This window comes from Aquarana catesbeiana, linkage group LG04 (assembly GCF_042186555.1).
Source record: "Aquarana catesbeiana isolate 2022-GZ linkage group LG04, ASM4218655v1, whole genome shotgun sequence".
Taxonomy (NCBI): domain Eukaryota; kingdom Metazoa; phylum Chordata; class Amphibia; order Anura; family Ranidae; genus Aquarana; species Aquarana catesbeiana.
The window spans coordinates 591,123,557-591,150,914 of record NC_133327.1 but is presented as its reverse complement, the minus strand read 5'-3'; the positions used below and the strand labels follow the sequence as shown (position 1 = coordinate 591,150,914).

General features: G+C 42.6%; 1 protein-coding gene across 1 annotated transcript; it reads right to left on the bottom strand.

Annotated features, from left to right (window-relative positions):
• Positions 1 to 925: 925 nt before the first annotated feature.
• On the bottom strand, positions 926 to 26,873 carry OVOL2 (ovo like zinc finger 2). The gene is made up of 4 exons (XM_073628167.1): positions 26,538 to 26,873; positions 24,035 to 24,288; positions 15,060 to 15,246; positions 926 to 1,626 (listed from the first exon to the last, which is right to left on the bottom strand). Exons 1-4 carry the CDS (start codon positions 26,635 to 26,637, stop codon positions 1,298 to 1,300), a joined length of 870 nt encoding a protein of 289 aa, XP_073484268.1. The 5' UTR covers positions 26,638 to 26,873; the 3' UTR covers positions 926 to 1,297.
• Between the last annotated feature and the right edge of the window lie 485 nt (positions 26,874 to 27,358).

The window sequence follows — 27,358 nt, the reverse complement described above, 5'->3', positions numbered from 1 at the left end:
GATTTTATTTGACTCTATGGACAATTCATTGTTTTTATTTGCTTTTATTGGCTATTAAGTCATTTGGATTAGTTCATTATACCTACCAGATTCCTGTGACACTTTGGCTCTTACTTTGCGACAGTTTTCCACCACGTTGTTTCATTCATTTTAATGAGCTTCCATTATACAAAAAGTAAATAAATAAATAAATAAAAAGTGGAGTGGTACTATTTTGGAACCTTTGCAATGCTTTCATTACTTGGAATACATCAATCCACACTGCACAAACCTTATATAGCCCATCTATGGGGTTAAGTGGTTGACTGAAAGGTAACCCCGTGCATATACAGAGAAAAAAAAAAAAACACTCAACAGAACTTCCAAGTAGATAGTTACTGAAGTCTTATATTGGAAGGGTTTCTGTTAATATGGGACTTCAGTAAAACAGTCATCTTGGAAGTTCAGTTGGAGTGCTGGATTTTTATTTTTTTTCTTGTTTAGGTTGTTATTGTGGTCCTTGTTTCCCTGTCCCAGTGACACTCATTCCCCTAATTTTCTACTTGTGTCACAGGAACAGAAAGGCATAGTAAACTCCCCTATTTTTGATACGGTTAAGCTGGCCATGGATGGATCAAAATTCAGCCAGTTCAGCAGGGCCCGGCCAAATTTCAAATCATCTATGGCCGTTCCCCTGCAACAGAAGTTGATCTATCAATCAATACGTCAAAGGGGAATGTTGGGAAATATTCATTTGATTAGCAGCTGCAGCGCTGATCAGTGTATTCTGACAGTGGAGGAGTCCCTACCGTCTGACTACAATAGCACAGCCGGGAGGATTTCTCCATCCACTTCACTTGTGTGGATAGGGAAGACTATTTCTTTTTTTTTTTTGTACACATGTTGATACTCACAGACTGAATTACAAAAAAAAGGAGACAAAAAATGTAAACTTTTCATTTATTAAAAGGCACCAGCACCTGTTCTATATATATAAAAGAATGCAATAAAAAACCTTAGTAGTTTACAAAGTAAATATAAATCTCATTTTTACAACAGCAGTTACAGAGGCACTTACAGCATAGATTTTTTTTATCTCATGTGTGTACAGTATAGAGTCTCTGGATTCATCTTCTCAGGAATTCTGTAGCCCTTATTGGTATAATGAACAATCAGTAGTTTAATGTGTCCAGTAATTCATTATATTGTACAATAGAAATCCCTCTGCCTTTGTCAAAGTAATAAAATAAGCAATATACAAATTTAGAAAAATTCACATGCCATGTAAACATTTATATACACGAGGTCTATTTCATTTTCACTGATTTTCTTCTTCTTCTTCGTCTTCTTCTTCATTTGTGGGACTGACCTGCAGCACCGTTGTAATTTTGTGTTGCAAAAGGGCTGCCAGTTTTTTGGTGGTTTTCTTAAGAAAGGCGCTGCCAGGGTGGCCGTTGTAAACGTGTAGGTATAAATCCTCCTGGGAGGGTCCGGTGTAGCCACACTCCTCACAAACAAATAACTTGTCCCTCCTCTGCTTGTACGCAAAGCCTTGCTGCACCCCGTGAATTTTTTTAAGGTGAGATTCCAAAGAACAACGCTGGGTAAAGGCTTTGTTGCAGATCTCACATTTGTAAGGACGAATTCCTGTATAAAAAAAAAAAAAAGTGTAAATGTTATTCAAAGCCATTTTGAAGGACTTATAAAAAACAGAAATATGATTTTGATACATTTGTATGGGATCAAAACTACTATACTATTTTTTTTTGGTTGGTGCGCCATAAGGGAAATCTCCCTTCACTTCACCAGATGCAACAGAAGTGAGAGAAAATCTCTACAAAAATTCCCTCCATAGAAAGTTATCAGGTGTCCCCATGAAAATTGGAAATATTTACCCCCACTTCTTGCTCTGGTGACCATAATAAATGTGGTTTTCTCATCCCTTTGTCTTGGTGACAAAAAAACAAAACAAACTCTCCAATGGGAACACATACAATCAAAAAACCCTATGACCAGGCTACCTATAAAACACCTTCTTGTATTTTCAAGAAGCTCCAAAGTACTATTTATTAACATTTATTACAACTTTACAGCTGTACATAAACCCACATGCAATACTTTTTAGTGGGAAAAAAACATTACAAGGAGCTTATGGTCATATACACTATATTACCAAAAGTATTGGGACTCCTGCCTTTACACACACATGAACTTTAAATGGCATCCCAGTCTTAGTCCGTAGGGTTCAATATTGAGTTGGCCCACCCTTTGCCTCTATAACAGCTTCAACTCTTCTAGGAAGGCTGTCCACAAGATTTAAGGAGTGTGTCTATGGGAATGTTTGACCATTTCAGAAGTGCAATTGTGAGGTCAGGCAATTGTGAAGTACTGGCTTGCAGTCTCCACGCTAGTTCATACCAAACGTGTTCTATCGGGTTGAGATCAGGATTCTGTGCAGGTCAGTCAAGTTTCTCCACCCCAAACTTGCTCATCCCTGTCTTTATGGACCTTAGATAAGGCTGGTAGCTTTGGATTACAGCCAGGAGCAGAGAGATATATTGTAACAACACGTGATTGTTCCCTAGTGTCGGGTTGACACTCAAGAAATGTGAATGTATTTTAACTGAGTTTTAAATAATAAAACCTTTTTAAAAAAAGAGGATTACGGTATGGAGATTTGTATTCTTTTTCTTCCCCATAATTACCAGTATCTGCTGTTCAACACGGGAGAGAAACTAAAGGGTGGATATGATGGAAATCAGCAGAATGGAAAGTGGATCTTCCTAATTATACAGACACTGCTTTATTGCTGGTTTATAATCTGACCAGCCATAGTCCCTGGTGAGTCATTTTAGGACATTATTGATGAAGGAGCACATCAGATACTTGAACACATGAATTTTTGGATCACAGTTTATTTCCATGAAGATTGAAATTTGGATTTTGTTTGGTGGCCCACACGCATTTGGAGAGATTTAAATTTTTTATTTTTTTTCCCTTGGACTTTTGTAGTTTGGGACTTTTTTATTTTGTATGTTTTTTTGTTTTTTAGTTTTGAAAATATGTTCACTTATGCACTTTTTTGTCAGCACTGATTAGCAGTTTGTTGCAGTTATTAGATTTCCTTTGTAAAGAAATCTTCATATTGTATATTGTGGTGACACATATATAGAGTGACACACATAGTATAATGGCACTTGCACTTTATTGTTATATAGACACATTTATAGGGTGCACTTGCATTTCACCATATGCACTATAAATATTTAATAGAGGTTGACTATTGATAGGAAGGTGCCTCTATATATAATATATATATATATATATATATATATATATATATATATATATATATATATATATATATATATATATTATATATATAAAAAATAATTAGGAGTCCATCTTTGTTGATTTTAAGAATGGGTTATGCAATTGTGGATCTTCTATAGATTTGTCCATCTATTCTATATTTTTTGTCCATTTTCATTTCCTACTAGTGATTCACTAGGATTGAGTAGCAGCACCTTCAGCTGAAATCCATAATTATTTAGAGGTTCTGTGGTGCCAATTCCCTTTTTTCCTTTTGTACTCTAAAATGTTTCTCTACAGATACACTTATCTAACAAATATAACCAAAAGGAAGGCATACAAGAATCACATCACAGATTATGTAAACCCAGCATTTCATATTACTGATATATGCCTGCTGTTCCATGTACTTGTATGGAAAAGTATCCTGTTCTCCTTGTATTGCTTCCTTTGTGTGAAATCCCTGGTGTTCCTGTCAGTCCCTCTGCTTTCTTATTAAAAACTGACCACACTAGGCATGAGAGCACAGCATGGCCAGTCTTCTGGCTATGCAAGGAAATCAGATGGTCCGCTACAGATGACGTCTTGATGACGAAACGCGCAGGGCGTAGTTTCTAGCGTCTATGCGTCACTTCCAGTTTTAAGCTGTGGAACGCAAATCATCCTGGCTTCCTGGTTTTTAAACATACAGAGATGATCTGAGTATGTTTTCAACTGTATACACTCAATAAAAAACTTTTGGCAAATGGTATTATGCTATGAGAACACCTTTTCTCTGCACTTGTATTAAACGGAGGATTAAAAGGTGTGGATCTGAAAACTGCTGCACAGTGGCAAACACTGTGAATGTGAAATAACCCTTCGAGGGGTGAATATCTCTGGTGAGTGCAACACCTATAGGGGAGCACTGTAAGGAGCACCAGCACAAAGGCATACACGATTGAAGAGCACCTGTCACTTTTTACAAAAAGGACTGTTTATATAAAAGGAATGTGTATATCAATTTGTTCACTTTAGCACTAGTCACTTTTTTATGGTTGCACTTATGTCACAATATGTATATGTATGCATATTAATCAATCTGCTAGAACAGGGATCTCCAAACTATGGCCCTCCAGCTGTTGCGGAACTACACACCCCATGAGGCATTGTAGAACTCTGACAGCCGGAGACATGACCAAGTATGATGGTAATTGTAGCTCCTGAACAGCTGGAGTCTGGAGAGCCATAGTTTGGAGACCCCTGTGCTAGAACACTAGCTGTATTTAAAGCACCAGTCGATTTATAATTTATTTGCACTAAGGATTGTTTTATTTGGTCACATATAAGTCACTGGTTGGAGTGCGCTAGTGAAGCACTCAGAATCCTGGTATTGGATTGTTTAATAACAGCGCCACACCTACTGCTTCAATCTATCACATGCTAGGAACTCAGCCTGCTCTCCTCCAATGATCAGACTTGTGCTGACACGCCAACCCCCCCTTCTCCTGCATAGCCATCCACTGGGAAGACCAGTGTGCTGCTGATTCTCATTCTCCAGCTCTCTGAGTGCCTTTTGCAGGTGAAAACAAAGTGTATGTGATAATATCTAATTCAAAAAGGGGGGGGGGGGTATTTATAATGTTCCTTATATCTATACACAAATGTTTGCCTTTCATTTCCATTTTAAACTGATTGGGTTGTTTTACAAGGTGAGGGTTTACATATACTTTAGGATCAGTTAGAGGACCACGTTGGAATTTATTGGGAAATGTACCAGAAGTAACCTTTGCAATGCTGTGCCTGGCAATACACTGTGCTATCAGTATTATGACCAGGACGGGATAGTTTACTTGAGTGCTGGCATTTAGCATTTAATACACCTTGAGCTGCAAGATAAAAAGAGAGCAAGGGTTGCCTTTCCTCACAGTTTTCAAGGAAGTTCATCTGATTGGCTGGCTTTATGTTTTTTTTTTACTGCCGGTGTCTGTGTGCAAATCTCTAAAACAAATCTGTCACATGCAAGGCATGATCACAGTGGGAGTGATTTACAAACAATAGAACAAAGAAGATGGATATATTCCAGTCTTAAAGCGGTATGAAACCCAAGAGCAAACATTTAATGTATTGCAGCCTGGCAATTCTTAGATGTGGTGGCTTTCTTTCTTATATTTTCATCTGGTAATCCAGCCAGTAAGTCTGTTGTTTTTCAACAGAAAACCTCTCTTGCAGATACGGGGATGAGGGAAATCATTTAACACACTAGCATGGATGCCTAAAACGATCAGCTTTTTAAAAACTTATGTCAAACCTTTATCCCAAAAGGCAAAAATAGGAAAGCCTACCATTATCTAAGTGACAGTAAAAAGATATAGCAACCACTAGCGATAATCATAAGAGTATCCGACAGGCTGGTTGTACCCAATTTAAACGATCAACTTGGTACATTCAGCCTGCCATTAATGGTTTACATCTCAGCTAGTTCCTGCTGAACCAGCCGAGATTTTAAACTGTCTATGGCTGGTCTTAGCACTTAGGCAGCCCATACATCATAGGCGTGCGCAGACCATGGCATTAGGGTGTGCACCCAAAGCTCAAACACACGTATGTATGTATGTTATATATATTTATATAAATATAATTTTTTTTTAATTATTTTTATTAAAAAAAATATTTTAATAATTTTTGTTATTATTTATGTTTATTACAATTTTACTATTTTTTTACAATTTTATTTATATATTTAAATATTATTATATATTATATTATTATTATAACAATTTTTTAGGAGCTCCATTGGGGGCTTTGGTTTGATATCAGAGGTCTAAACAGACCCCTGATATCTCACTTTTAAAAAAAGATTCCCCAGTCCCTTCCTCTGCAGCCAAACAGCTGGGGGAATCTGTGCAGCACAGCATGATTAGGGTGTGCCCAGGCACACCTGGCACACCCTGTGCGCACGCCTATGCCATACATTGATCACTTTTTTCATTCAACTATTTGGTTGAATGAAAAAAAACGATCCAATTCCCCCATCTACACTTTACAGGTGGATGGGGGAATCCTCCCACTTTGGACCAGCAGCAGAACTATTAGCGTTGCTGTCCTGTCCCTGCTGTCTCCATGGCAGCAGCACATTAGGACCCAGTGCTTATTACTTTATGGGGCTGATGCACAGGAGGGTCAGCACAATTGGTTGTTAGAGATGGGCTCAGGCGTGTTTGCAATTCCACGTGTCCGATCATGCCAGGAAGCTGACACTGCACACGGTTAATCATAGGCAGTGAGACATTTCCCGGTTCGCAGCTGCACAGATCAGGAAATGTCTCACTGTGATTAGCGGTGTGCAGTGTCGGCTTCCTGGTGGGATCGGACATGTGGGATTTCAAACACGCCTGAGCCCATCTCTAATGGTTGTAGACAGTTGAGCTCCCTGCAGGTTGCTTAGCAGCAGTGGAGCCTTCTCTGATATTCCAGCTGATTGGGATGCAATCCAGGTGATGCTCCTAATCAAATCTAATGTTAAATATGACAGTGGTTTTAGTGATCAAAGCCCAAGCCATACAGGCATGGAGCCCACATGGCAGCTGAACATACGGTTGCTTAATATTATATATATATATATATATATATATATATATATATATATGCACTTATTGTATGTAATAGCATGGGGTGTGCTGGAGGGTCTACTGATGTTGGCTGCTGGGGGATCTATTGTCACTGGTGGGGATCTGATTTTGTGTGAGGGTCTATTGCTATCTATTTTGTGTGAGGGTTTATTGCTGATGGAAGGGATCCACTTTTGAGGAAGAGGTCTATTTTTACTGGCCGCTAGAGGATCTATTGACGCTGGCTACTGGGAGATCTGTTGTTGCTGCTGGGGGGGGTCTAATGTTGCTTGGGTGGATATTTTGTTACTTTGTTACTGGGTGTGATACACTGGGTGTGATATTTTGTTGTGAGTAGTTCACTGTTGCTGCAGGGAATCTATTGTTGTTGGGGTGGAGTCCATTGTTGCTGGGGGAGTCTATTTTTGTGTGGGGATCTATTGCTGGGATTCTATTGTTCCTGGCTACAGGGGATCTATTTTACTGCTTTTCTTTTTATCATTAACATGTTCCATACAAATGATTTAGCACCACAAAAATGATACTTGGTTCTGTTTTCTCTAAAAGGGGCAGTACTGGTAGGTGGGTAGGGGGTGGAATCAAAGGACGGTGGCCAGATGTGGGTAGGGGCAGAGACGAGGGGTGACTCGGATATATATATAGTTGTACTGTTGATTCTAATAAATACTGTGTTTATTAGATCTGACTGGGAGCATCACCTGGATCACATCCTGATCGGCAACAGAGAAGGTTATACAGCATTACTGCTGCTAAGTGACCAGCTGGGGGCTCAGCTCTCTACAACCTACAACCAATAGTGCTAGCCTTCCCCTGCATGCACCAATAATGTCACCAGCACTAGATCCTAATAGACTGCCGCCACTGCCAAGGAGACAGACGCCAGACAAGCGCTGTCAACAGCAGGGGCAGGACAGCAAGAGGAGGCTGGGGAACCCCACAGTGGCAGAACACCAGGGCCCTGGTAGTTCTCCCACTGCTTTGGACCCTTATATTTACCTGGTGTGTTGGTGACATACCTCTTGTTTTCTGCCATCCTGGGGGGCCACAATACAGTAGGAAGGGGGCTCACTGCAAAACATGCGAAAGGGTCTCATTGCAGGATAGTAGTAAAGGGCTCCAGGAGATAGAGATATATATATATATATATATATATATATATATATATATATATATATATATATATATATATATATATATTTTTTATTGCATTTTATAGTTGGCCCCCCTACTTTTGTCCCTGTCCCCCCATGTGCCCCCCCCTAAATAGCACCAGGAGGAACCCAGGACCCACTACACCAGTGTAGGGAATGACAATGGATGGGTCCAAGGATTTCATCCGGATATGCCTCCCCAGACCATCACTGACCCACCACCAAACCGGTAATGCTGAACGATGTTACAGGCAGCAGAACGTTCTCCGTGGCTTCCCTAGACCCTTTCACGTCTGTCACATGTGCTCATCTGTGAAAAGCACTGGGTGCCAGTGGCGGAAATGTTAATTCTGGTAGTCAATGGCAAATGCCAAACAAGCTCCACGGTGCCGGGCAGTGAGCACAGGGCCCACTAGAGGATGTTGGGCCCTCAGGCCACCCTTATGAAGTCTGTTTCTGATTGTTTGGTCAGAGACATTCATACCAGTTGCCTGCTAGAGGTAATTTTGTACGGCTCTGGCAGTGCTCGTCCTGTTCTTCCTTGCACAAAGAAGTAGATGCCGGTCCTGTTGATGGGTTAAGGACCTTCTACGGCCCTGTCCAGCTCTCTTAGAGTAACGGCATGTCTCCTGGAATCTCCTCCATGCTCTTAAGACTCTGCTGGGAGACACAGCAAACCTTCTGGCAATGGAACTTATTGATGTGCCATCCTGGAGGAGTTGGACTGCCTGTGCAACCTCTATAGTGTCCAGGTATCGCCTCATGCTACCAGTAGTGACACTGACCCTAGCCAAATGCAAAACAGTCAGAAAAGATGAGTGGGGAAAAAATGTCAGTGGCCTGTAAAACCATTCCCGTTTTGGAGGTCATCTCCATTGTTGCCCATCTAGTGCACCTGTTATTTTCATTAACACCAAAGCTGAAACTGATTAACAAACCCCTCTGACCAGATCAATATCCCAGGAGTTTAATTGACTTGATGCTATACTCTTTAAAAAGTGTTCCTTGAATGTTTTTGAGCAGTGCATATTAAATTTTTGGTTTTGTGTTTAATATTGCTTTATAGCAACCATATTTCCACTTTTGCAGCCAATTTTGGATAACACCCAGGGCTTTTTTTTCTCAGAAAATAGGGGCAGGAACTCAACCATGACTCTCCAAAACTCCCCCCCCCACACACACACACACACACACACACTCCAAACCGCATCAAATGGTGTGGCCAAATTTCACTTACAGTGGAAGGGTCTTAAAGGTGCATTACCAGAAGTGCATTACGTACAGAGTGCTGAGTTGGGGGGGTGTTACACACAGAGTGCAGAGTAAGGGGTGTGCTCTGTGCAGAGTTAAGGGGTGCTTTGCATACAGAGTGCAGAGTTCAGGGGTGCACTTTGCCCCGGGGCACCTTCATATTCCTTGTCCCCATCCTGCACTCTGTGGGAGCCGCTCAAGAGATTAGATCTGTGGGAGCTGTTGGGAGATAGGCTGTCACTGATAAACACAGAAGCTGGACTTCTGTGTTTACAAGTGATAGTGGTGAGAAGGGAGCAGAAGGCCTGAGCCAGAGGTGGTGGAACTGAGTTTCACCAAGTTCCAGCTGAAAAAAAAGCTCTGATAACACCTATTTTAAATTTAGTACATGTTCCTATTCACATATTATAGCTTAAAAAAATATTTTAAAAGTGTTCCTCACCTTTTTAGTTGCTTAATCATATTACCTAGGTTTTCCCTTCTATATAATGTTAAAGGATAAGTTCACCTTTGGGAACAGGTTACATGTTCTACTAGTTTTAACTGTGGAACATGTAACATGTTCCCTCTCCTACAGCCGCTCCCCAATCCAAGTCCTCTCTGTGACAGCAGGTGGGGGATCTTCTCCCCATACCTGCTGTCACTATTTGAAAACAGCGGAGCCCCTCATGGCCGCATCATTCTTTCATGTTCAGTTCTGTAATTGAATGAACTACATCCTTTGTGGATGTCGGCTTCTAGTTCTCAGTGAAATACCAGGGCACTGTCAAGCTCTCTAGGTAGTTCACTAATTCTTCCTGTCTTCCTAAAACTCTCTGCTCGTACAATGTATGGACAGACAGCTTACACCGGCAGTCTGTAGGAGTCCTGCATGGCACCAGTGATCTACTGATCTTGGGTGCAATGCTTTCCAGGCTGTGTGTATGGCAGCCGGTCCTACAGAAGCTGGCCGTTAAGGAAAACCAGCAGCCGACTCCCGATCAGCGCTCTCTGCCAATGCCTGAGAGCGCTGACCAGAGTGTTCTGGCAGGGGGGTCACCCCCCTGTCAGAACACAACAGCAGGGGAGACTGCTGTACTAACATTGGATTGTTAGTACAGCGGCTCTGACCAGAGCTGTCAGGTTTAAAAAAAAACAAAAAACACACTAGTGGTGTGTACTAGGCTTTATCCTTTAAGGAGGGGGCTGAGAAGTTTTGTTTACCATTATTACCATGGTTATATTGTGCTGACAGATCTCTTTATCAGTTGTAAACTGATCACTGGCACTGTCCTAACAAATGGTTAAAGATCTTGAAAGTGATTGTAAACGATCACCTTGTAAAACAACCAAGTTTAAAATAGAAATGAAAAGGCAAAACAGTTTGTAGAAATATAAAGAAATAAAAATAAATTATAAATACCTTTTTTCTCTTTTTTTAATAAGCGAGTACCTTCCCTCTGTTCTCAGCTGCATAAGAGCTGGGGGAGGAGAAGCAGAAGCACACTGAGCTTTCCAGTGAATAGCTGTGAGGCCGTGCCAGGACAAGTCGGATCATTGCAGGAGAGCACAGAGTTCCCAGCATAGCTAGAGAACTGAGCAGGTTGTGCTCTCCTGCTTAGTGTGGTCAGTTTTTAACAGGAAAGCAATGGGACTGGCAGGAATTCCAGAGATTTCACACAAAAGGGATCAAGACAAAGAGAACATGATACTGTCTCATAGAAGTACATGGTACAGCAGGCACATATCAGGAACATGAAATGTTGGAGTAACAAACACTTTAAGACTTGGGTGGTACATTGTATGTTAATATCTGTCCCCTAATTGCACATTTCAAGCCATTTTGATAATTTTATAGGTATTTTGTGTGAATGGGAACACATAATAAACAGTTATGGGAGGTTTCTCAAATTTGATTGCCAAAGTGGAAATACGCTTTAATTTGAAAACAAATCTGGTTATTCCTTTTAGGCAGGAACAGCTATAGACTGTAGAGGGATATAAACACACAACCTTACTGCTCTAAAGTATCTCCGTAATAAAATCTGACAGCGGTTCTAGACTTCCAACTTTATTTAAAAAAAAAAAAAAAAAATAGATAGAGATAGATAGATAGATAGATAGATAGATAGATAGATAGATAGATAGATAGATAGATAGATACACACATACACACACACTGGATATTATTTAAAAAAAGCCAGTAAGGTTAGCTGTAAAAAGCTGTACAGCGTTTGGCCTTTTTTTGGCTTTTTTTTTAGCTGTAGCGTTAACTTTTTTAGCAAAACTCTACTCCCATAAAAGCTTATGGCTCAAAAACACTGATAAATGCAGAATAGCCACATTTTTCAGCATTTTTAAGCTGTTTTCAGCTTTTTTTCAGAGTTAGAGCATTTTTACAGCTGAAAAACTCCTCTCAAAACCCTATAGTTCTGTTTTTTTTCCAGCTAGAAAATACGCCTGCCAAAAACCTCTGATAACAGCTCATGTGTGCATGGACACATAGGATAACATGCTGGGGAGTTTATTAGCTGCAGAAAAAAAAACGTCTGAAGCAGGGGTGGCCTGTCCATTAGGGGTGCCCGGGCGCCACCCCCCCCCCCCCCCCTTTCCACTCTGGGTGTTTTTTTGAAGCACCTAATTAGAGTCAGACGCTCTAATAGGGTTCAAAAAAGGGTGGGCTCGGGGTGCAGAGCATTGTGCTACGAGCCCACCCAGGTGTGTTACAATACCAAATGAATATTCGCTATTGAAACACTGATCCTCCTTCCGGCCAATCAGGAAGCAGGTATGAGACCCATTTCCCAATTGTCAGAAAAGAGAAGCATCCCGATTGGCTACTAAGGAGTAGTGAGGAAACAGAAGCCGCACAGAGCAGGCGAAGGGGAAGCCGCCGCCGAGATGCCCGCGGAGAGCAGGGGAAAGGGAAACCGTCGCTGCCGTGATGCCCGCAGGGAGCAGGTGAAGCCGCCGGTGAAGCCCGGGAGAAGCGCTGCCCGCCAATAGATGGGGTAAGTGCTCTGGACCCGACCAATGGGGGGATGGTGGTGCCACTGTTTGCCATCCCCCCAGAGACTTAGCTTTAAGCTTGTTGGCCCTGATGCAAAAGTTGACATGGCCCCCCCAATACCACCCGCCACTTCCACCGTGCGTGCAGATATACCCACCGCACGCCAAGATACTCAAAGTGGCTTAAGAGCTTTGAGTTCCCAGAGTTCCTCCTTACATCAGAGGACAGGGATCACAGCTGAAGAATCAGAGGACATGGATCACATTTGGCAGGTCACGTGGCAGAGCTCCTTTCCCAGCCCAGCACTGTATACAGCCCCCCACAGGGCTGAAATCACATTCCTTTACACACAGTCTATCAGTCTTCACAGGGTGTATCTGGCTTTTATGTTGCCCTTCTGACCTGTGAAATTCTCTGGTCAGAATGGCAGAGTAGTTGCAGTAGGCAGATACACCCTGTGAAGATCGTGGCTGACTGGCTGTGTTGTAAAGGAATGTGATTTCAGCCCTGCGGAGGAGGAGCAGTATAGAGTGCTGTAATGGGAAAGGAGCTTAGCAGCCGGGCATAGCATCCAGGGTGGTCTGGGGACTTTGGGGGGGGGGGGGGGGCGTAACTTAGATCTGGGGGGGGGCAAAGCCATGCAACACAAATTCTGGAGCCTGCAGCCCCTCAGGAGGAGATGTTAATGGATTTGTTTTAGCAATTTCTGAAGGTTTCTCTGTCAGTGTTGGGGGAAGATCACCTCCCGGAGGTGTGTGCCTTTTCCCCAGTTGTCAGGGAAGTGGGGTAAGTAGACATCTCCCGGTGGGAGGTACAAAGAATCCCAGCTGGTGACTAGGAGACACTGAGTGGTGTCTTACCCCACCAGTAACATCCGTCCCATCCTGGCTACAGGACGGCACTCTTCTCATCTTAACTCACTGAGCTCGGTTACCATTCCATGTTGCCAGCACACAGCACAGACACTTCCCCATCCTGGGCTGTTCTCACCCCATGCTCCTCTTTATTCAGGAAATGTTTAACAGCTTCTCCCCAGCCAATGAGAACAGAGGGGTGTGGACTGTGGAAGGCAAAGTGGAAGCCCAGTACTGGAGCGTGGCTGTGGGGCCCTAGGGCAGATCGGAGCTGGACTTTGTGGAGGATATGATAATATGACAGGAAGGCTGCAGGGGCCCCCTGGAGCTAGGGCGGGGTTGCGATTGTGACCCCTGCAACCCCTTATGCTACGCCCATGCACCCTCCCCCCCCCGAAAAAAAACACCACCAGCCGCCACTGGTCTGAAGCCAAAAACATCCAGTGTGCATGAGGCCTTACTGTTGGGAAAGTTCCTCTCACTTCCTGTTTGATACAAGGTTAACATGACAGGAAGTGAAGGTAATTCTCTCTCCATATGAGTGTAAAACCCCCAGGGGGGGGTGCGGTTTCTGGTCATACACGTTAAGATTGTTCGATCAATCTCCTCTATCATAACACTAGCCCACAGAATTTATTTGCAGGGACTTGTAGTTCCACATAAAAGGGTAAAGTAGAAATTGGCTAGAGGGCAATAATTTTCGTGCAGTGGGCCAGCTTTATCGAATATATTGTAATATATGCAAGCCCAAAATCCCTTTTTTTAATGAAAACTTTTGCTAGATGTGTATGGCCCCATGCACACTGCCTTATACTATTGCAGCTCTATTTTACGCAGCAAGATCTTGAGTAAAACGTGGTCTGTACTTCATTTCAACTCAATTGGACATACACGTACTTTTGTCTGTCTATTTGAGTTGAGATGCAGATTCTGAGCATCTCATTCTTAAAAGAGAAGTATGGTCAAAGCTTTTTTGGTCATATTTCTCTTTGGGGTCACAGGGGGTGCCCTTAATTTTGCACTCCTGTGACCCAGAATCAGTCGATAGCAGGCTAAAGCCCACTGTTGGTTGACATCTAGACCCAGTCCAGGATCTCAGTGGATCACTACCATATTGTCGGGAATCACCCAGAAGCCTTATCAGCAGCTGGCTCAGTCTCTCATTGCACCACTGAGAGCCGGAGTCAGCCACTCCCACCTCCTCCCTGCCCAGTACTCTAATGAGCACTGAAAGTATATGAGTAGAGAGCAGCGACTGACAGTCACTACTCTTTACTCACAGCTGACCGAGAACTGACCAATCAGTGATCATGTGCTTGCATTGCTCAGTTCTTGAGCTTAGAGCCTGATGCTGCAGTCTGCAGGCTACAGATGTTTGGTTTTTTGATTCCCATACTTCTACTTTAGGGCTGATGTCATGCTGAACCTGTCCCATTGTATGAATGACTCATTCAGGGCGAGATGTACATATCGATTTGTATTCAGCAGCAGTGATGCAGGTGCAAAATGACCTCGGCCTTCAGCCATTGAGATTGACTGAAGAGCGACAACTACATGTTACATTTCAGATCGGGCTGAGGCTTATATGGATTACTTATGTTCTATGCATCGCATGTAAACATTTGCACAAATCCATACAGTGTAAAATACGGTGAGAATCAGATTGGGGAGGCAGAATTTTCTTGTTTTGGTTTACGCAGCTAAACACTGAAATATAGATATGTTAATGAGCCCATAACATATAATACTGTTGCATTCAGATCTGTATAAATGACAGAATGCAGCACAGTGTACACCTGTGTGCATGAGCCCTAAGAGTGTGCAGAGGGTTAATGGAGAACAGTGTGCGTCATAACCTGTGTGACCTGCAGAGGGCAGCAGAAAGAAAAGTCCAGTGCTAGAATGTGCTTACCTGTGTGAGTCCTTACATGTCTCTTCAGATCGAAGGTGTCATTGAACCCTTTGCCACAGAAGGTGCAGAGGTGTCTTTTAACCTGGTTATGGCACTTGAGATGACGGTTAAGCATGCGCTGCAAGCGGAAACCTTTACCACAGATGTCACAGCTATAAATATCCTCGCTGAGTGTTCCGCTGGTGACCTAAAACAATGGACAAGTAAATAAGGACTGGATCGAAACACAATGGCGTCCTGTAGAAGGCAGCATAGATTACAGATCTGGGTTATTCCTTGATTTCCATTATTATAAACACAGTCCTGTTGGATGTTTGATGGATTTTTTTAAATGTACAGGTATCCCTTTTTACAAATATTTACCTTAACCCCTTCATGACCAGAGGACATTGATGCATAGACCATATTTAGTAGCATATGTCAGTTAGGGCTCGTTATGTGTGGCAGCCCTTGCTGCTTCTCTGAAAAGTGATTTGCGGTGGATCACTTTTCAGAAGGTGTTTGACAAACAACAAGGAAGTGATACACTATATTACCAAAAGTACTGGGACGCCTGTCTTTACACACACACATGAACTTTAATGGCATCCCAGTCTTAGTCCATAGGGTTCAATATTGAGTTGGCCCACCCTTTGCAGCTATAACAGCTTCAACTCTTCTGGGAAAGCTGTCCACAAGGTTTAAGAGTGTGTCTATGTGAATGTTTGATCATTCCTCCAGAAGCACTAACGTTGGACAAGAAGGCCTGGCTCACGATCTCCGCTCTAATTCATCCCAAAGGTGTTCTATCGGTTTGAGATCAGGACTTTGTGCAGGCCAGTCAAAGTTCCTCCACCCCAAATTCGCTCATCCATGTCTTTATGGACCTTGATTTGTGCACTGGTGTGCAGTCATGTTGAAACAGGAAGAGGCCATCCCCAAACTGTTCCCACAAAGTTGGGAGCATGAAATTGTCCAAAATATCTTGGTATGCTGACGCCTTAAGAGTTCCCTTCACTAGAACTAAGGGGCCAAGTCCAACCTCTGAAAAACAACCACAGAGGCGCAGACCATAATCCCCCCTCCAAATGATTTGGACCAGTGCACAAAGCAAAGATAATTTGTTATCAGTGTCAATGTGCTGAACAATCTTTCTCCCAAACAACTAGTGACCATCATGCTAAAATATACTCTAAAGCCTTGTACACACGATCGGATTTTCGGCCGGGAATTGTGTGATGACAGACTGTTTGCCTAAAATCCGACCGTTAGTACGCTCCATCAGACAATTGTTGTCCAACTTTCCGCCGACAAATGTTGGTTAGCAGGATAGTAAATTTTCACCGGACAATGGTCTGTTGTCAGATTTTCGTATTGCGTGTACACAAGTCCGTCAGACAAAAGTCCAAAGTACAAACACGCATGCTCGGAATCACTGCTCACCAAACACAACATTAGCATAAGGTGCCCAAAGGGTGGCACTCAAGAGCTGAAACTTCACGTAGTACGTCACTACGTTCTTGTTTGTTGGCCAAGAATTGTGTACCGTTTGTATCCAAGACAAGTTCACGCCACACGCCCTTCAGACAAAACTCTGGCGCTTTGTCTGTCGAAAAACCAATCGTGTGTACGAAGCTTAAGGAGCTACATTAACAACTGGAATGTAATCAAGCCCTTCATCATGTAAAACTGTCTGTTGAGATGGAGTGAGACATGACCTGAGCTTGGTTGAGGCTGGACAATTTGCTATACACACACTACTGAAGCCTCAGTAGTGTGTATAGCAATTTTTTTTTTAACAAGGGAAGTCTGTGCCCCCCTCTGGAAGGGGGGCCTGGGGCAATAGTCCCTTTTGCCCCCTTATAAATCCAGCACTGGTTGTGTGCTGAGAGCGCGTTCACAGCACATTGACTGAGCTGACTCCAACAGCTCTCAGTCACAGCTTCTGATTGGAAGCCATTGAGACAACCTCCTGATTATGTGACCACTGCGAGATCCAGTCACAGCAGTCATGTGATTGGGAATCCACTCCGCCACCCTACATTAAAGTCCATTTCAGGGGGTTAAGATTTTTATCTAGTACAGTTTTAATAAATACCCCATTTAGATTTTTGGAGTTTGTTTTTTTGATTACAGGATGTAAATTGACTTTTTTTATCTTCTCAAAAATGTTATTCATTTATTTAAAAAAAAAAAAAAAAAAGTCAAATAATAAAAAAACTATTAAGGTAAAAAAAAAAAAAAAGTTTGCACAACAAGTGCACACAGCAAAAAAAAAATACTGTGATAGCAGGGGCTGAGAGAGATTTGTTTACCAACAAACCTCATGCGTCGCAGTGATCACATGTTCAAGAACCCTGCTGATTGGTTCCCGATTATTAATTGAGACTGGAGTGCTCAGAGACAGCATGGTTTAAAAGCTACCAGTTCTCTGTCTCAGCGGTCAGGTTAGAAACATAATTTGTCATACCTTGGACGTATGGAACCATATCTGGAAACGTTAATCTGCAGACGCCTGCTAAATAAAGCAGAGTGTTGTACCCATGAGGGGGAAAGGAACAGGTTCACTTAATATTAAAGAGTATGTTCACCTTTTCATCAAAAAGGTGAACTAACATTTCCACCCCTCCTGAACCCACTGCTGTGCGGTGACATCCAATGCAGTGCAGAAAAATGCAGATATGATGTGTTTTTGCACCACAACACACCACACATCATACCAGGGCTGTAGTGTGAACAGGGCACATTAAAAACAATGGTTTTCTATGTGCCCTAGCGGTGACTGGCATTTATCCACTGTGTAAAAATGCATATCACCACACATAGTGTAAGCAAGCCCTATGAGCAAGTGCACTTATAATTAAAAGGGGTTTTAAAGTTTTTTTTTTTTAAATAACAAACATGTCATATTTATCTGCTCTGTGCAAGGGTTTTGCACAGAGCAGCCACGATCCTCCTCTTCTGGGGTCCCCCAGCAGCGCTCCTGGCTCCTCCTCTTCTCGAGTGCCCCCATGGAGAGCCGCATGCCATGGGGGGCACTCGTGCAGGCGCGCTCGAGTCCTGCTGCTGCGTCCATTGACAAAGACAGCAGGACTCGGCCCCGCCCCCCGTGTCACTGGATTTGATTGACAACAACGGGAGCCATTGGGGACCCAAGACAGCGGCTGGAGCTGCTGTGCACGTCCCCTTCGATCGGGTTCAGGTAAGTAAAAGGGGGGCTGCTGCACTACAGAAGGTTTTTCACCTCAATGCATTAAGGTGAAAAACCTCAAGGGTCTACAACCCCTTCAAGTATTGCAGCACTTTTTTTCCTGAATGGGAGACCATAGTTCTATCTTAAAGTGATTCTAAAGTTAAATCTTTTTTGCCTTAATGCATTCCCTGCATTAAGGTAAAAACTGTTTTAGCAGCTTGCTGTTTTTTTTAGTTTTGGATAGAGGAATTGGAACGCTTTCAGTTTTTTTTTTTTTGCTGTCTGTGCCCCCATTAAAAGAGAAGTATGGGTTTGGCGGTCCCCCCCCCCCCCATCATACTTGCCTAGGTGTGTGCAGCATCGTTCCAATGCTGCATCTGTGCCCCGGCGCCTCTACACTGAGAACCGAGCAATCAAACATTGCCGATGGCTCAGTTCTCCCAAGCAGAGAGCTGCTGTCTGTCAATCAGCATCTCTCCGCTCTGCTCCTCCACGCTCACTGGAGCGCTGAGCTTTGGGGGGGCGGGGAGTGGCTGTCTCAGGCTCTCGGCGGCTCGCTGAGAGGCTGAGACTGGCATCAGTCCAGGCACCTGGCGGATCCAGACTTCCATTGTTGGGATGATGTGGTGCCTGATTTCTGTGATGTCAACAGAGAGCGGCCTTCAGTCCACTCTCTGCTGAAAAGGGGTCACAGGAGTGCAAAATGAATTGCACTCCTGTGATCCATAGGAGAAGTACAGCCGAACGAGCTTGGGCTGGACTTCTCCTTTAAGAAGATTCACCCTCTCTATTCGTCCTGTTTACCATTATCATTGAAAGTGAAAGTCCCAAATTTTGGGATGTCTCCAAAAAGGTAATAGAGGGGAAATAGTCCAATGGAGACATTAGGGCAGTGATGGCGAACGCATGGCATGCGCGCCGCTGCTGACATGCGAGCCGTCTCTGTGGGCACGCTGTGACAATTGAGAAATTAGACACTGAATTGTCCACACCGCGAACTACATCTCTCACAGTTCTCTGGGGCTAGCTGTGACATGTCTGAGTGGGCGTGATGCATGCTTCGAACGCGAGCGCTGAAGCCACGCCCCCCCCATTCTCGAGCATCTGACGTTCCCTGTGGACACACCTGCTGACATGCCTGCTGAGGGAAATCCCTTCCTCGGATCTACGAATACCACCGAAGCGACAGGGGACTGACCCCACACCGCATCCCAGCTGATACCATGGACGTCCACCCAGAATCTTGCTCCCGCGTGCCCTACAGTGTGAGGGGGGAGGGGGAGGGATCGTTTACAGAGTATGGGTACTGAGCAGCGCTGTGGGCACTACAGATCCAGCCCACAGCGCTGCTCAGTGCCCATACTCTGCCCAAAAAAAAAAATTTTTAATGGAAAGCTCTGTTATTGTGTTTTTCTTTTTAAACAAATGCTGTTAATTAGTTGACAACTGTACAAGTTGTTTTTTCTAAACTAAAACCTCGGTATTCAGGTGTAATTGCGATGTTGGCACTTTGAAAAAAATAAGTCGTTTTGTGTTGCAGTTTGGGCACTCTGGCTCAAAAAGGTTCGCCATCACTGCACTAGGGTGAGCTGGGGGTCCCCAAGGAATTCAATTTGCAGGGATTTCCACTCACTTCCTGTTTGGTTATGGGACAGGAAGTGAAGGGAAATCTCTGCACTGGGACACAGATGGCGAAAAAGAAAAATCTGACAGGGGTTATAACACTCTCTTGCTCTATCCAAAATGAAGAAAAAAAAGTTTTGCCTATAGTTCTACATTAAGTATTTTGTAAAGCACTTGGCAAAAACAAAAAAACAAAAAATCAGTGATATATCAATGTATCAACTACCTAAAAATAATTTTATTTCATTTGACTATTTTTTCAATACACAACCATTTTCTCCTACAGTTGTATTGTATATATTTTATTGCTAAAAGGCTAAATAATTTATAGGAATGTCTTATTTGTAAACTAAACAACATGCATGTTGTATTCTTTTTGTACTTTTTATTTATTGTGTTTGTACAAGCAGACTGTTTTGAAATAGTATGGAACCTGCTGAAAACTATGTGCAAAACAGTTCCTTTTTAACTGATCACTGAATTGTAAAAGGAAAACATATCTGTCACAGTGATCAAAGGCTCTAGTGTTCATCCACCAACACCAATTCCCTGCAGAGAAGTACTGGATACTTTGTAATAAATTAAAAAGAAAAGGTTTCTGTATACATAACATTTTACAAACTCTGTATCTAAATGACACCCAACTCTTCAGAAACATCAAGACTATAATATTATACATGTAGCAGTTTCACATTGATTCTCCTGATCACAAATAGATGAATAATTAACTAGTAGCTATCCATTTTTTACCTCTTCCACAAAACAATTTCCTGACACTGTAAAAACTACAAAAGCAACTAGTAATACAAATCACTCTACATAGCAGCTGCTGGGAACAAGGCACCAATAATTAATATATATTTATTCAATGTGTTATAGATACCACTATAAAAATAAGTCAGTCAATAATTGTTTGACCACATCATAGAATCCCAAAGCGAAGAAGAGAATTTCTATGAAAACAAAAACACAAAATGGACTCAAAAAAGGGAATTATTAACCCTTCAACTCAAGTATCAGAAACAAAGCCTCATAATCATTTTAAATTTACAATTACACAAAAAAAAAAAATCTATTTAAAAGTCAGCAGTCAAGTCATGGCAGGCTATTCCATTGACAAAATCCAGCAAAAATACAATTTTCACTGTTCAAATACAGTACAACACAACCTTTATGAGCAGAGTTTCCAATATAATTGTAATTAGGTAAAAAATTTGCATCAATGGTGTGATCACCAATAAATATTTTACATTTTTTTTTTTTTTTAAGAGATATCTAAAAACATTTTTTCTTTATTAATTTTGTTTCATTGTTCCCCATCCCTACTTTATGCATAGTTATATTCCTTTACATACCAGACATAAGAGATATTTGACTCCCTTAGTTAAAAAGTGCAAGAGGGTTTAGGTTGTTATTCATGAAAGTAAACCTGCATTAGCCTCAAACTACTAATTGTATGCAGGAGAATTTGAAAAACAGGAATTTCTTCACATGAGTGGATGTCAGGAGCAAGCTTCAATTCACTCTAATAAATCACCCCTTAGTGTATGCTGCAGATGTTGTTCAGTAATAGCAATCAAAAACTGTATTGGTGGAATGCTGGACCCCCTGATAGGTGAGAGGTTGGGTGTAAAGTTCTACAGGCAGCTTTTACCTGTATCCATGGTGGGCACCAGGAGCGAACAAAATAGTATATAAAAAGTATGACAGAGCCAACGGTTTGTATGATCAGCATAATGCCCCTTTCACGAGGTGCGGACTCTAGAAAGCGCATCTGCCTGCTCTGCGGGGGGGATCTCTCCCCTGATCCCCACCAAGCAGGAGGAGGACAGGTCCATGTCTGCTCCGGTATACAGAGCAGACACGGACATGGTCCCACTGTTCTCTATGGGACTGTCAGATGGAAAGAGGCTGCCTGTCCATTCCCATCCAACTGTCATCCAATCCGATCCTTCAGACGGATGGAGAATGGATTCCCCAGTCATCTGTTTTTGCCAGACAGGATCTGATCCGATCGGATGTACGCTGACATCCGCCGCTCCATAGAGAACAATTGATGGTCGAAAAACTAACAGGTGGACCTGATCAGGTCGACCGTGTGAAGCCAACCTAAGACCCCATACACACGATTAGATTTTCTGCAGATTTTTGTCTTCAGATTTACCAAAACCATGTAGTGCAAGGGCCTGCCTGATTGCATACAAATTGAAACTCTTAAGGTTTGACCTAATATTATATGATTTTGGTAAATCTGAAGACAAAAATCCTGCAGAAAATCTAATAGTGTGTATGGGGCTTTAGTTTATTTATCTTGAACACAGGTCTGATGCTGGCCATACATGGGTAGAATTACTAAAAAAAAAAAAAATTCTGGAATGTTTGTTCAATTTTCCAATAATTAATGGAGTCAAATCAACTATCCTTTTCAACCATAGTAACAAAAGAAACAGGGTGGTAAATTTTCCTTGAACAATTGAAATTCTAAAGCTGGCCATAGACAGATCAAAATTGGGCTTGTTCAGCAGGAGCTGAATTTCGATCCATTTACAGGCAGGCCGTTTGTACTGAAGTCAATCGATCCCAACCAGCCTTTCAGGATTTTGTCTTTCGATCACTGCCAGCGGCTATAGCCACCAGCAGTAATCATTTTATTCTGAGAGGGGAAACCCTGCAGCGTTGATGGAGGAAATCAAGCAGTTTTTTTTCCTTCAACCCATGGTTGAAGAAAAGAAAACTGCATGTTTGGCCTGCCTAAGCCTGTATGTGGTTTTTGTTTGAAAAATTCCATTCATTCCAAAATCTAAAATGGAAATTGGAAGCACTTTCAAAACCACATTCACCAAGTCTCTGATGGCATTATCCAATGTGCTAACAAGATTTATGGTATGAAAATCTACCAGTGTATGGCCAGCCTAAAGCTATCACCAATGCATTTTGAGGCTCACAACTCCTCCTTCATCTGTGCTGAAGGCAAATACAACATAATATAAACAAAAAAAAGAAGAGAGAATTGCAAAACAAAGCCTATAGAAAAAGTATGATGTTATTCTCAAAGTCTAACTATCCCTGTGTGTGAAACAGACATATCTAAATACAAATAAAACAAGGAACTTGAAAATAATGTTACCCTAATAGGAAATATAGCATTCAAATAATAGTAATTAAAAAAAAAAATAATTAAAATAAAATCACTGTAATAAAAAGGCACATTGTAACTGTAGGTGGGAAGAGTTGTCTTATGTGGCTTACACACTTTGATTCTAATACACGATTATTGTGCATTTCATTCAAATCAATTTTAATTTGCAAACCATGAAGTATGGATAATTTGCCTTCCAATTGATCTAGACTCAATTTAGATTGAAGTCGATCAAAAGGAGTCAATCAACAAGAGTGAACAATTATCAATCACATTGTATTGATAAGCAGCACTGAGATGCTTCAACCGTGTTTTGATCAATTAGATCAGTGGTCTCCAACCCATTGCACGGGGGCCAGATGCAGCCCTTTGCTTGCCTTTTTCTGGCCCTTGGGGCAGTCTTCCTTTCACTGATACATGGCACTATTCCTACAACAGTCACCAACTATGGGGCACTGTCCTTCCTGCGGAAGCCAATAACGGGGCACTGTTCTTCCCACTGACACAAATAACGGGGCACTGTTCTTCCCACTGACACAAATAATGGGGCACTGTTCTTCCCACTGACACAAATAAAGGGGCACTGTTCTTCCCACTGACACAAATAACGGGGCACTGTTCTTCCCACTGACACAAATAACGGGGCACTGTTCTTCCCACTGACACAAATAATGGGGCACTATTCCTCATACTGAGGCCAATGATTGGGTATTATTCTGCCCACTATCACCAACATCCAGCCCTCCTTAAGTCTGAAGGACAGTAAAGTGGCCCTTTGATTAAAAAAATTTGGAGACCCCTGAATTAGATTATGAGGCTGCATGGTGAAAACAGAAATGCAATTGATAACGTACAATCATATTTTCCATCTATCGATCAAAATCCACATTGATCATTTATGGAAGTGTGTATGGCCACCATTAGATCTATTTATTGACAACATGTCTTGATGATGACAGCCTCCAGAGATTCTTGTCTTTTTATAATTGCAGTGATGAGTTTGGAAATTTGCCTTAACCCCTAAAAACCTATTAGAAATACCTTTATTTTGGGTCTGACAGCTGATCGCTTAAGGTCCAAAGCCTGTTCTTCAGCATTCTCTTGGCTGCTTCCTTCTGCTTCAGGGGACAAGGCATCTCCACACTGGTCAAGGCTACTGGGGGTGGTGAGACTCCCATTACAGAGGCTGGAGTCACTGCTGGCCCTCTCTGGACTGTCAGCTCCTGGGTCCCCTCCACTGCTGCTGTTACTCAAGCTGTCCTCAGTCACATACTTGAAGATGCAGTCTATACTGTCTGCAGATAACACACAAAAGGGGTTATTATCACCTGCAGGGAACAGTTACTCAAAGCTTTTTTTTTTTTTCCTTCCTCTCAAATGAAAGGCAAATATGTAAAGCTGATCCCTTTTCCCCAACAGCAACAATCAGCAGAGAGAGGGAGGGAGAGGTGGAGGGAGAGGGGGAGGTGGAGGCAGGTGAGTCTCTTTTCCTCCCATTGCAGTGTTTGAACTGAGGGTGTAACCTCACCGTACAAGGCTCTCATTAACAAGTCAATGGCATAAAGCAAACACATAGGACGTGCTTTGGAAGTGATGGCGTGGAGTTTTCCGTTAGATTAAGAGGGAAGGCAGCTTGGTGAGCACACAGTGCCAGTATAGCGCTGCCTGGGGCCGGAGCGACGCTCACACCTGGCCAGGCTCACTGCAGGCACTCAGGTCAAGGCAGAATACAAGGGTTGTGGGCTAAATGGGACTCATTGTTCCCAGGACAAACACAGGACAGGAGCACCCAACATGGCACCTGGGACACTTCTAAAAGTCCCAGAAAGTTTATATCTCATCTACTCAACCTCTGCCAGAAATAATACAATTGTAAAAAGGTACATTTTCTAAAGCTTAGTGTGGGGATTTACTAAAACTAGAAACCAATCAGCTCCAAGGTTTTATTTTTAAAGCTTAATTTAATAAGCTAACGTTAGAAGCCGATTGGTTACTAAATAAAAATAATAATAATATGCATGGCTGCACCAGACTCTGTGTTCACCAGTTTTAGTAAATCCCCCCTAGTGTGTCTTATATTACATAGTTACTTAGTCAGGTTGAAACCCACAGTTGATCCAGGAGGAAGGCAAAAAACGTTAAGGAAGTCAAGGGCAGCCTGTTATCTTCTGCATGTGCTACCTTCAAAAGAGCATACAACCTCTAAATCCTCTAAGCAAGAACATAGACCAGCCTTTCTCAACCAAGGTTCCTCCAGAGGTTGCTAGGGGTTATTTGAGCAATGAGCAACTTCTGCCTTTCATATGAGTAACTAATGACACCCATGATCTTTGTGATTTTCTAAAAGGGTGTTTTTTTTTTTTCCTACTGGCCCTAAATGCAAGGAGCATTCTTCTTTAGGTCCATCACACTAATGTACCATGGGCTGTAGATATAGTAATTATTAGCAGGGGTTCTCTGAGGCCAAAAAGGTTTTCCAGTGGTTCTTCCATGTTAGAAAAGCTGAGCTAGACCTTTCAGTCAATCTGAACCTTTCCTCCATAACCCTTCCCGCCCCATACTACAATATTAATATGTACAATTTTCTGCAGATTATACTGAATAAATCCAGGGCAAACCACCAGTATCTTCAGCATGTCATACACCTTACAACCTGATTGTACAATCTCTGCAAAACCCCGTTGACCAAAACCATGTAAAGTAGGGCCTGCCGCCCTGTAGACCATTACTTCAATCTGGGTCCAACCAGAAAAGCTCCTTTTACTAGTTGTTGGTAGATCTACAATCAGATTGATGGTCAGCAGAGAGCAGTAAGGTGATGTAGACATCCACAATAGTTCTCTATAGTACAGCCAGGGCCAGTTGTACTCCAGAGGGGCTTCTGATGGATCCTTCCTCTATGGTTCTCTATAGTACAGCCAGGGCCAGTTGTACTCCAGAGGGGCTTCTGATGGATCCTTCCTCTATGGTTCTCTATAGTACAGCCAGGGCCAGTTGTACCCCAGAGGGGCTTCTGATTAATTATCCCTCTATTTACTGAAAGGTTATCCAGCCAATTATAAATCAGTTATTTTAGATTTAAAAACGTAAGGGACACCACAGGCTTAATTCACAAAGCTTTAGCACAAATAGTATTAAGGCCATGAAACTGTAATATTCAAATCTTGACTCAGCTGAAAATAACTGTCACTTTATTCTAAATAACTGTCTTTATTCTGGAGTGTTCTAGCTGTGAAATGAGCCTCATGTCTACAGAAATGCAGAGATCCATTAAGAAATACATTGGGAAGAAGGTGAGCCATCCCTTCAGGGGGTACAGGGGGCATGTGCTGTAATACAATGGAGAAACCCTGATCTATAGGAATACCGCCATTATATTTAGGGTAGAAGATCCAGAAAATGCCAACACACAACATACCGATCATGGATGGGGACACACAGATCTACATTTGGGATAAGGAATTTTATGTGTTGGCTTTGGGTGGCACTACAAGCCTCGTGGTGACATGCTGCGATCTGTAATCCTTCAGAGGTTTGTACCTACCTGGTATGTAGGTGTCCGCTCTCTCCTCGTCCGGGAGCTCATCCCAGCTGCGGACTACAGGCGGTGGGGTCCTTCTCTTCACCAAGAAAGCTCTGGGCATGGCGATCGCCTGGCTGCCTGGAACTTCTCACCTGGCAGACCCCCGCGGGCGCTCTTCCCTTCCCCTCAAGGTCCTGGAATGTCTCTAACGGACCGCTGTGCACACAGGAGGCGATCCGATGTCCCCTCCGCTAATCCGATCCACCCGGGAGCCTCAGCTAAACCTTCCGAGAAAAGGTGGACATGAGCAGGAACTGGCGCTGGGAGCATGCGTGCTGCAAATATAACGGTGTCAACAAGCCCTCCTTACCTGTCCGACCGGTTCGAGCAGCTCAGTCCTGCCCTGCCTCATCTGAGTGTTTGCTGAAGAATGCTGAGACAAAGGAGCCACCAGCAATGGCCCATTCACTGGCCTGGGGCAAGACTGACTCTAGCAGACACCCCAAGACAAGTCCCAGATGATGGGGGGGTCCCAGGACTGCTCCTCCTCACCTGGACCAGGCAGGGGCTTAGACTATGAATCTGTCACTGGGACCTCTGAAGTGTTTTATCTTTATGTGTTACAACTTCCTCTTTGTAATCATCTACAAAAACAGAAAATAGGCTTAGAAAACAAAGGGGAGAAAAGTTCTGGCTACGGTTCTCCACACTTCTAAAAGAAAAAGTAAATGATCAGCCCAGATTTCTACTTCCTGCATTTGTATTGTATCATTTCACAATGTATGCTTAGAAATATTGACAAACAATATACATTAATGTATGTTAGCTTCTATAATGCAGAT

Excerpts from the sequence above, each read along its gene's own strand:
- OVOL2 (XM_073628167.1), bottom strand. The coding sequence starts at position 26,637 with ATGCCCAGAGCTTTCTTGGTGAAGAGAAGGACCCCACCGCCTGTAGTC. Across the intron at positions 24,289-26,537 it reads AGCGGACACCTACATACCAG|ACAGTATAGACTGCATCTTC; the intron begins GTAGGTACAAAC and ends TGTTATCTGCAG. Across the intron at positions 15,247-24,034 it reads CTGTCAGACCCAAAATAAAG|GTCACCAGCGGAACACTCAG; the intron begins GTATTTCTAATA and ends CCATTGTTTTAG.